Source organism: Chenopodium quinoa, unplaced genomic scaffold (genome assembly GCF_001683475.1).
Source record: "Chenopodium quinoa cultivar QQ74 unplaced genomic scaffold, ASM168347v1, whole genome shotgun sequence".
NCBI classification, from domain to species: Eukaryota; Viridiplantae; Streptophyta; class Magnoliopsida; order Caryophyllales; family Amaranthaceae; genus Chenopodium; species Chenopodium quinoa.
The window spans coordinates 424737-436706 of NW_018743397.1; the positions used below are offsets into that span (position 1 = coordinate 424737).

General features: G+C 30.7%; 1 protein-coding gene across 1 annotated transcript; it reads left to right on the forward strand.

The window, feature by feature from the left end:
* The first annotated feature begins 8600 nt into the window (after window positions 1-8600).
* LOC110738914 (S-protein homolog 1-like) lies at window positions 8601-9029 on the forward strand. Its single transcript, XM_021919374.1, has one exon. It carries the CDS (start codon window positions 8601-8603, stop codon window positions 9027-9029), a length of 429 nt encoding a protein of 142 aa, XP_021775066.1.
* The last annotated feature ends 2941 nt before the right edge of the window (window positions 9030-11970 follow it).

Consider the following 11970-nt stretch of genomic DNA (forward strand, 5'->3'; position numbering starts at 1 on the left):
GAAGGCCAACAGGAGCCTGCCACGTGTCAATCACAGATACGTCTTCTACGGACCACTATAGACACGCCACGTGTCCACCCATGCCAAATGGGACAACCGGCCATCAAGGCCCAATTCAGTCTAGAGGCCCGATCAGCCCTAGGTTTACCTTAAACCTAGAGAGTTGCACGCTTCTCAAGGCTATAAATACTCGATTAATCCTCATTAATCACGGAATCGAATAATCACGAGATCAAGCAGAGAAGAACAGAGTTATTAACAACCGGCTAATCTCGCTAACGACGCAGATTACCAACACTAAGCACTCTCACCTAGAGAGATCTCATTACTATAATTTCTGTATTAATTACTCCTTAATCAGGTACTAACTTGACCGTTGGAGGCGGAGCTCTCAGGAGTCTCCGTTATTTTGCAGGTACAGGCGTCCGGTTCCAGTCTCGGAATTGTAACTCTCCCGCAGGACATCAGAAAACCCCGAAACAGATAGTGGATAAGGGATGACAGTATGCATTATAATTAAACCGAACTCACGTGAAACAAACTCATCCAAAACCTTCTCTAATTTTTAAGCTAGATGAATTCTACCAATCATATTTTTGGCTGTTGACTCTACAATGTACGAAACTACAAATTACCAAATAGGCTAAACTTTGACTAATGTGCTTATTCTTCCACAACATGCCATAATAAGTTCATTAGATATTTGGAGTACTCCAGTCCATAACAAGTACAAAATATACACAATAATACATCATGATATCTACTACTGTCAAGTAGCTCATACATGCATTGAATATTTAAGCATTCAATCTTTTTGGTAATTCATCAAAATTACAGGCAATTAATTTAGCTCACTCCACCAATATATACATGGTTTTAGGTTTTTATAACTTTAAACACTTTTAAAAAGTCAATTTGATGACTCAAATGGCCCAAAATATGACTATAATGACTTCTACTTTGCCTGTAAATGCTATAATACATTTTTTTTTTGTGCAAGTAATGTCACTAACACTTATAAGTAACCAAATTTAGTTAGATTTAAGTTTTTATAACTTGAAACTGGTTCAAATAGTCAATTTCATGAACTTTTGACATCAATTGACCAAAAATGGCCCTTATATGCCTATCATTGCTTCTACCTTTCTTCACTTTACATACTAAGGGCCAGTTCTCTTCATTCATCTTATTTTCAGTTCAGTTCATGTCCTAATTTCCTTCTTTTAGAAAATATTCAATTCAATTCAGCTCAGCTTAGTTCAGTAAATCAGAACAAGCCCTAATTTTATTACTTGGTTTGAGTTGTATGTAAATTGGTTTTACGTCTCACTTCTCTATTTATATGGAGTTTGCTTCTTCCTACTTCTAATCACTCTCTCATTGCTTCTTCTCCCTCTCTCACTTTATTTATCTCTCTCCTCCAAAAAAAAAAAAAAAATCAGAGTTTTAGCTACAAAAACAAACCAAGATTAATCACACTTAAAAGTCTGCGTTTTGAATCCTTTTTTCTTCTTCATTCTCAAAAGATACAAGCATACAACCCTCTTCTCCTTCTTCAAAAATAGAGTTTCTCATAAAACTTAACTCTTTCAAAAATAGCATTCCTCCAGGGCATTCGTAATACTATACACGTACTTCAAAAATATCCGTCTTTGCCACCGGTCGCTACGTGGCATTTGTAAAATTGTAACCGAGGTACGTAAAATGTTTGCTGCTATACATATATAGGGTTCAGATTGAATTGTGGTGAATTTGAAATGACTTTTTTGAGTTCATGCATGATTAAGTCAATATATTATTGTTAGGGCATGAAACAAATTAAAGTGGGAAATATTTTTAAATATCTAAATGACCAATTAGAAGAATACACGTCATCTTATTATCTTATATATGTTAGATGCATAATGTTAGTGGCTAACGTCAACCTGGCTAGTTTACTTGGGAGGTCCAAACCCTCTCTTCGACATGTTGAACCTCCTAGCAAAAGCTAAAAAGAAATTTTATTAGAGTGTACGTACATTACAATTTACTTGAGTTTTACTGAAATGTTAGCTATAATTAATTTATAACATTTTTTTTCTTAAATTGCACAGTAAATAAGTAAAATTTCGGAAATATATTTAATCATGCATTTTCAAGGTTTAATATACTAGTAATATGATACATTTTTTGACAGGATATAAAATGATACATTATAACATTAATGATATTTAAGTGATGTCTTTTTTAAAATATTATGTCTTGTTGTTTCATTATTTTAAGTCCCTTTGTTGTGTGTCAATTGTCAAAGTCCCTAAAAGAGTAATAATAATAAAGTTACAGAAAATATACCCTAATGGTTGGCTAAAGACACCTTTTATTCTTGATCGATCCTGTATACTACTAACATTTACTTCATATTTGCTTTAATTGGATGTAATCTGAATATAGCATACGACTTTGGGAACTAATAAAGCAATATAATATAGGTTAATTTATCTTTATTAAGTTAGTAAGAAGCCATTAGTACATACTACTTTTAAGATCTTAAAGTCTGTCATTTTCTCATCTCCTTCCTTAACACTCCCACCGTCTCCTCCACCATTTTCTTTACTCTTAAAGTCTTAAACATTTAATTATGGACATATACATTAGGTTATATGGGACTATGGGTTATTGATGTGAGTGCTTATTATATACTATGTACTATTATTTAAATCATATGCACTAGCTAGTTTATGAGCACCCCATGCATTTACAATATTTACCTCTTAAAATAACTAGTTTCTAATTATTTATGTTTTCAAATTTTCAGAAATGACCCTCTTTATTGATTTTGCGGCAACACTTGCAATGATCACGACTCAATTGATTCTAGCCGTGATCGCCCTTGCATACGCATACATAGAGGAGAGAAATTTTAAAATACAGGATATGATTGCATATACTATGACTATCGCAGCCATATTCCTAGTACCATCGGCTGTCATCTTCGAATGGTAAGCACATTTCGATCACAATCTACTTTATTTCATCTTGTGTATTTTTTTAAGAGTATCCCGTCACTAATTTATTTTAATAAAAAAAAAAATTCTTTTTCCAAAGGAGAAAAAATCCCCAAGATCGATCCAAACTCACTTGGAAAGTGATGGGATTAAGTTTCTTATGCGGCCTTCTTGGGTAAGTTACATTTTTTCTTTATTACATTCAAAATTATAATTTTTTTTCATAAACATAAACAAATAGCATTTCACTAATACAAGTATTTATGTTGAAAATTTTACTAGTTGGACAATAAGTTATAATGCATACGTGGTGAGCTTGAAGATGGTTTCTAGCACCACTACAATTGCCATTCTGAACTTATATCCTGCCATTACATTTGTATTGGCCGTTATAATCAGGTATCCTCTTTTAATTTTTGCTTAATTTGTTTTTTGTAAAGGTTTTTTTTTTTTTTTCCCAATCAATAAGGTAAGAGGATAAACAAAAATCACATGCCCTTTCTTAATTTGAACATTTAGTCACTACTATAATTTTTCTTCTAGTTGAATCGAATTGGGTAATTTTTTCTTGAATTTATGAAGAAAAGGTAGCTAGTTGTTCGGGGTATATAATGACTCAACTCATTACTTAATATAAAAAGCCTTAAGTATACCAATGAACCATGCTAGTTAATAAAAAGCCCACTAGCCCAAGCCTATGACCTAAAAAAGTAAGAACATTACAAAGTATTATAAATGCGCAAGTCACATGGTATGACTCTCCCTCTCCCTCTATTACTCTTACTTTCTTAATAATTCTTATGCTCTGATTAACTTAGATGCTTAGAGTTCGCCCATGATCATCATTTCGGTTCCACCCTGGAACAGTAGGTTTTAGTGGGTTATGAGCAAAGGTTAACTTAAATTTTTTATGGTTTAGTGAACTGTGAATATTAGGAAACAGCGGTTAATATCTTGTTGCTTGTTTGTTTAATTCATTGATGAGATTAAACTTATACGTAGTATTAATTAGCTTAGCTTGTTGGGTTTGCGGTGATTTTCTATCCTATAGTGATTAAAAAATTTGTTTGATATACCTCTTGATATAACATTCTAAGTTGTACTAGTCATCATTTAATTAAAAGTCACTTTTATTACTACGTATTTATAAATTCCCTACAATCAGATAACTTTGAAATTGATAAAATTCAATTGATGCTCTTTCAATTATAATGACCATGTTGAATTATGAATTGATAAAATTTTGTTGCTTGTATATATAGGGTAGAGAGCTTTAAAATCCATATTTGGCTCGGCAAATCAAAAATAGCCGGCATCGTGATCGCCATATCTGGAACCATGATCCTGAGCTTTTGCAAGGGTCATGTAATCCAGATTTGGCCCTCGCTGCAACACGATAATTATCGGTCTAAAACCGATCATAGTCGCCGGCTCCCGAGCGCTCCTCGTCAAGAGATCCTAGGATTCTTCTTGGTTGTCCTAAGCTGTGTTACAGCATCCGCGCCGAGCATCATCCAGGTATATAAATGTTAAAACTATCGTCTACATTATTTACGTTTTTAAATATGTAGTAGTAGACTAGCAGTGAATTCCAGTTTGATTTGGAATTTCACTAAGGTAATTAATAAAAAGCGCAATGTATGTAATAAGTATTTGTAATATAAAAGAATGAATAACATGATACTTTTATGGTCATCTGCCTTCATAAATCATAATCTATCTTACGATTGTAGTCCGTATTATATACGAAGTATATTGTTAGGGGATATGTGCTGTTTTTATGACATTCATATTGGTAATAATACAGAGAAAACGAATAACATGATACTTTTATGGTCATGTGGTCATCTGCCTTCATAATCTTACTATCATAGTTTACTTAAATTGCTGCCTTTAATTTATTATAAAGTGCATAGTAAATTAGGGGCCATTTACTGTTTTTATGACATTGTTTTAGAGTTTAGCATATTGGTAATAATACAAAGAAAATGATATAAACATTTAAGATCGATTTAAAAATAAATAAATTTAGAGAGAATTTATGGTATACAATCATATATAAATACTCTATATGTGATACACATACATGTACAACGTAGATAATGTTGTATTTTTAATTTTTTTTATTGTAGTGAAAAAAATTATGTGAGAATAATACCCCTTTATTACAAGTAATATGTATGTATGTGATGGAGGGAGTATTTGATTAAATTAAAAGGTGATAAATAATACTATACTATATATAATATTTACCACCAAGCCATAATAGGAATGTTAAAAAGTGTCTTACATAAGAGAGTTCGAACGTCAGACTATATATAATATATTTACCACCAAGCCATAATAGTCTACTTAATACTTATCTCCGTTTTTTATTAGTTGACACGTATTCCTTTTTTGAAAGTTTTTTTTTTAGGTTACACGTTTCCTTTTTGAGTAAGTTTTGTACCTTGCTTTTTAGGTGTGTCCCACTTGCTTTATCATTCTCTTTCACTCTCTCTCCTCTCCTTAATATGTATGTCTAAATTGAACGTGTCAACTAAATAAAAATGGAGGAAGTATTATGTACAGTTCAAGTATTTTGAATTTTAATTTGGGGTCGTTTAATATATTGGGCCTTTGCTAAGGACCAACTTGTATAGGGCCTTAGCCGGCATTGTTATTGTTAATTAGCCATTAATCCATTATGTATGTTAATTACTTTTTTATTGGGTAAATTAGGCAAAAATTATGGTGTTATTTCCGGACCAGTTGAGCATTAGTGCCTTAATTGTAACAAATGGTGCCATTCAGTGTCTGTTTTTTACACTCATCAGAAACAAGGGGCGATTGCCTTACACCTGGGTCTTCAGAGCTAACGATGGCCTAGTTCTGATGTGGTTGATTGTACTATTTGCGGTAAAATTTATTTTTAAAGTAACTTTATCTAAATAAATTACATTTGCTTCAAAAAAAAAAATAAAAAAATACTTGATTAATTCTATATTTTTTTATTTGTAGGGGGTTTTCGGTTCGGGGATAAATATGGTCCTTACAAATTGGTGTATTAAGAAAAAAGGACCATTTTTTGTTTCCATTTTTGGTCCGGTTTCATTATTCGTTGTAGCCTTTTTCAGCCCTCTCATCCTAGATGAGAAATTATATATAGGAAGGTATGTATATACTACCAACTATTTCATTTTAAAAAAAATTCTAAGGGGTTGTTTGATTGACAAATAAAAACATGGAAAGTTGAAAATCCTAGGAAATTGAAATTCTTTGAAGCTGTTTGGTTGACAAATTCATGGGAAGTAGAAATTCCCATGAATTTTCACTTCCCACAAAATGGGGGAAGTTAATTACCTAGGGGGACCTAGGTAAATGGAACTTCCCATGGGAATTTCCACTTCCCTTAGTTAACCACACACTTTTTAGAATTTCGTAGGAAGTTCAATTTCATGGGAAATCAATTTTTCAAGGAATTTGCAATTCCTACCTTCAACCAAACGAGCCCTAATTGTTGTAATTTTCTTATATATAACTTTTTTTTTGGAATAGATTTTCTTATATATAACTTAATTATCTAAAATTTATATTTCGCAGTGTCATAGGAGCAATAATAATAGCTGGCGGCGTTTACTTAGTTTTGTGGGCTAAAAATAAGGAAGAAGCTCAACAGAACGATATGGAAGTTTGATAAGTTTAGGAATTAAGTTCAAACGAAGAAATGCTCTTTTTTTTTTTTTTTTTTTGGAAGATGTTTAGAGGGCCACAAGGGCGGGGTGAGAATTGATCCCAAGATCTCTTAGAACCGGAAGGAAAGCTCTAACCACTTGAGCTACCCCTCACTCTCAAGAAATGTATTTTATGAAACTATCAAAATTTTACTTTTGTTATTTTTATATGTAATTAATAGTAATGTTACTCCGTATTTTATGAATTGAAAATGATACAAGTATTAGTTTTATGAGGTTAATTATATTTTCTAAAGTATATCACTGTTGGGCCTATTAAAAAAAAGTATATCACTGTTGAGCCTATTAAAAAAAAGTATATCACTGTTGGGCCAGTAATTCAATACTCCAAATTTAATACTAGTATCATAAAAAATAAATAAAAGTATGAGTATCAATTACTAAAAACGCTTTAATGAACTCTTTCATATGATTTGTTGTAAAATCATTAATTAATTAATAATATAATAATAAAAAAATATCTTTTAAATTCTTAAATCGTGTATCACACGATTACTAATCTAGTAACTAATATATAGAGCTAAACTTTTAGTCAGTTCACGAAATTGCGACACTTGGCGTTCCAACTTTTCGCCAAGTGTCGTGCCATGTTGGATAGATTTAAATAGACTTCATACGATAAAAAAAATACAGTTTTATTATGGATTAAATACCAATATTTTAGATGTACAAATTGAATTATAATTTTATTCAAAAAAAAATTATATGATTATAATTCTAAAAAATTATCATATAAATTTATTTTTTATATCACAATATTTTTTGGAGTGAAGGAAGTAGTTCAAAGCGTAAAACACCCATTTATAATATATACTAATCGGTTAAATTATGTACTTCACAATCTAATAGAATGGATACCTGTCAATTAGGGTTGGGACATGAAACATCTTGGATTGGGTCACTCCAGGTTATAAGTTAAGAAATATTCAACCCTTGCCCAAAGTTTTGGATTCGGGTCATTCCAACGTGCTTTGAACATTTATTTTATTTAGTTTATTTTTTGGTAATTTTTTTTAATTTTTTTAATATGTTAAAGTGAACATTTTCACCAACATTATTATTAGTCATTACATGCCTACTAGATAACAAGTCGTCATAAAAACACATCTATTCATCAACCCAGGCATCACATATAGGATCAGTAGGATATTAGACTAATAAATATTACAAATCATATCCATCATCAATCCTATATAAATCAAATATAACAATTTTATATATATGCATGTAAATCATGTATATATATGCATGTAAATCAAATCATTACTACATACAAATCATATAGTATCGGTAGGATATTAATTACTACGTACAAATCATATAGCAATTGTATGTATATACATGTAAATCAAATAAATACTACATATTATATAAAATCAGCAGGATATTGGATACAATTGTACAAATCATATCAATCAAATTAATCCTATATAAATCAAATCATTACTACAAATCATATAAGATAGGTAAGATATTTTTACTAATAAATATTACAAACCAAATCGATCAAATAAATCCTAAATATTTTCTCTATTTTAGTAAATTATATATACCAATTATATGTACACAAAGTCTTATATGTATATATATACATGATATGAAAATCAAATAATTAATTACTACAAATCATATCGATGAAAATAATCTTATAAATTTTTCCTAATAGTAAAATAAATATAAATTGAAAGTATAATTATGACTTTTATAGAAAATATATACTAAATCAAATAAAATCAATGTTTTATGCGAATCAAATCCTTATCCTATAGTTAATGCAGATCAAAGATTATACAACAACAAACAAAAAAAAAAAAAAAAAAGGTTATAAAACGAAGTTGATGAATGTTGATACAACACACAAGAAAACTCAAGTTTGGCAAATATGATGAATAGCAACAAAAAATCCCCTACTCTTCTGTCAGTCACATTAGTTTGTGTTTTTGTTTTAAGCCAAAAAAGTGTAAATTGTCAGCAAGAATATACTGTGCATGTAATCAATCAAATTTCCAGTGAATCTGTTACCATTCACTGTCAGTCCAAGGATGATGATCTTGGATCACAGACGCTTGCAGCTAACGGCGGAGAATTTCATTGGACGTTTAAAGTAAACGTTCCACTAACTACGCTCTATAGTTGTGATGCCACCTCTAGTAAAGGTCATGCTCATTTTGATGCATTTCATGTTGATGCTGGCTTTCTAAATAAATGTGATGGTCACAAAGACTGTACTTGGCATGCTCTAGATAATGGAATTAACTTGTATAATGCGCCTGCTAAAGCCGATGAGCTAGTCGCCAAATGGGAGAGCTAACTCAATTATTTATGAATATGATGTATCATTAATGAAATTATTATTAATAAAATTACCGAGTATTAAATTTCTCTTTTGTACCAACCTCACTTTATGTGATATAATACTTTCGTTTCATATTATTTGCAACGATTAGACATTTTTCTTCTATACTCTATTCATATCGTTGTATATTATATGAAACGGAGTTAGTATGTAGATACTCCCTCCGTCCCTTATTAATAGTCTCTTTTGGCCGAATTTTAGACCTAAAATGTTCACCTCATTTGTTTTTCCAACAATCATGAATGTTAATTTTTTTACAAAAATTACCTCTAATTAGCAACAATAATTGTGCAAATTTAACTTTTCCGTTTAAAATTTGTTTTTCCATTTACTTTTATTACTTTCTCTCTCTACTTTTTTGCATACCCAATGTACTTCACTACTCCGTACTCCTTACTTATATTTATTAATTTTCGTGAAAATTGTCTACAAGGGAATATCATTAAGGGACGGAGGGAGTAATAACTAGTTTTTTATTAGACTGTTGTGCAATACATGGTTAGTTTATATGTATATATAATATAAATTGTAACTTTTTCTGTTCTTTTTTACTTAAATTGTTTCCTTTATCACGTTTGCAAATGCAAAATTTTAACAATTAATAACTTTAACAATTAATAACTTTAATTCTTCAAAAGTAAAATTTATATATTATGATAATACTTATTGAGACGAATTCAAAAAAAAAAAAAACCCCACACATAAATATGTTTTTCCTTTTATATTATTCACAAAAAAACGGTCAAAGGAGTGGTGGTGAATAGTGTAAAAGTCAAAGCGGGTCAAGTAAAAACAACGGAGGAAGTATTTATTAGGTCCCGTTCACTTTACCTTACTTTTGCTGAACTGAAATATTTTTTTACTAAACTGAAATTATTTTTGATAAACTTAAATTATTTTTATTGAATTGAAATTAATTTTATTGAACTAGAATTATTTTTGCTAAATGAAATAGACACGGAGAAAGTATGAAAAACAATTGATTGCTAAATACCATTTTCTAAATAAACAACAATAACAAATACTTGCACTTTGAATTAACATACACGTTCCATTTAGCTTGTCAACCTTGTTTTAATTAATCAAAACTTTTAATATACTTAAATTGCAACAAACAATACCATAATACAATTTCTTATGTGGTTGATATCAAATAAATAGAAACCACTTCATTTGAAAAACGGAATGCATCACTCCACTCAATCGATCTCCATCAACAACCCTCTATCTTTCGAACTTTTTTTAATTTATTATTAATCAATTGGTATTATTAATCATTGGTATAAACTACAAATTAAATCAAGAAACTCAATGCCTCTATGAACTGCCTACAAAGCAAACAAATGACATTGTTAAGCATCTCAAACAACACATTTTTCAACCAAAAACTAGTGTATAGCCCGGGCGTTACCCCGGTTGCTACTTTTTTTAGTTATGCAACTGTTAATTTTTTTAAAGACATTTAATAGTTTGTATGTGTTTTTAATACTTTTGTAGTATAACATAAATTTGTGTGCAAGATTGTAACATAAGTGAGAATTAGTTAAATGGTTAAACAATGACTTTTTTTTTCTCACCCATATTGAAGGAGAATTGAGTTGATTACATGGCGTAGTATTAAGAAATTGAGTATATGACGTGGCGCAATGAGGAGTCTATGTGGCACATAGACGTTTTTAGAAACGCCTTTTAATATATTAGTATAGATTTCGAATTCATCTCAAAGACTCAAACCCCCCCCCCCCAAATCATCCTAAATTTCGTCATTAATAAATTATATGCACAAATACGTACTATCAATTTCTTATCAAATTGTAAATGTCAATATAATTTCTAGGACTTTGACACTAAACCCCATTTCAATTTCTAGGGTTTCGACACTAAACCCCTAAATACTGCTTTCCATGTTTCACAATTTCTGTTCATTTGATAAAGTTTAATAACAAAACAATTTACTTACGTTATCAACCTGGCTTCCAATTTCATCTTTATTTGAGTCTTCTCCTCCTGTTCCTACAATTAGGGGTGTTCAAAAATCGGCCAGGACAAAAAAATGACCTGGACTTGACCGAATTAGGCGATTTGATCTTCTAGTTAAGATTTTTTCGGTCCGATTCGGTCCAAAACCCTATAAAAACCGGTCTTGGACTAGATTTAGTTTTTCATAAAAATCAGTCCAAATCGGTCTAGTCTGGGTTTTGGACCGGTTTTTCGGTCTGTTTCGGGTTCAGTTTTAGGTTAACCCGCCCGGTTTATGGTTCTTAAATTCTAATTTTTGGTTTTTGGTCTAGCCCGGCTCAGTTTAGTCTTAGACCGATGAACAACCCTACCTAAAATAGTACAATACCAACAACCATAATGAAGCCCTCGATTTGTTCTCTTCTCTTGAACTCTCATTAGATTGTGTTTTTCCTTCGTCAATTACACTTTTAATATTCCATAATTTAATTCAGAAAATAATTGCAACTACTTTAATTAATACTTGTTTTCCCATTTCATATTCTCTCTCTTATTTTCATTATGGCTCTACTAATTTCACCAAATATTTTCACCCATCCCCTCTTCGTATTTAGAATTTGTTATATACACCTAATACTCAAGGTTGTACGATATTCCCGGTGTATATAACAACCTCTTCTTCATCAGGGTCCAAATATTGGCTCCACTGTATTCGAAAGACCGAAATATAACACTTGTATTTGTATGTAATTAAGTTGTACATAGAAAAAACAAGTGCATCGGACTTAATAATCAATATCAATATCAATCAATATATATATTAAAACTCATGGCAAGATATGATGTTTTGCCATGTGTTAACAATTTTGCCATTTGGCATATGAATATATGATGTGTCATCGCTAAATTATATCATAGCATTAATCATTGAAAAACT

What these genes read in the sequence shown, in the direction of transcription:
- LOC110738914 (XM_021919374.1), top strand. Translation starts at nt 8,601, where the DNA reads ATGATGAATAGCAACAAAAAATCCCCTACTCTTCTGTCAGTCACATTA.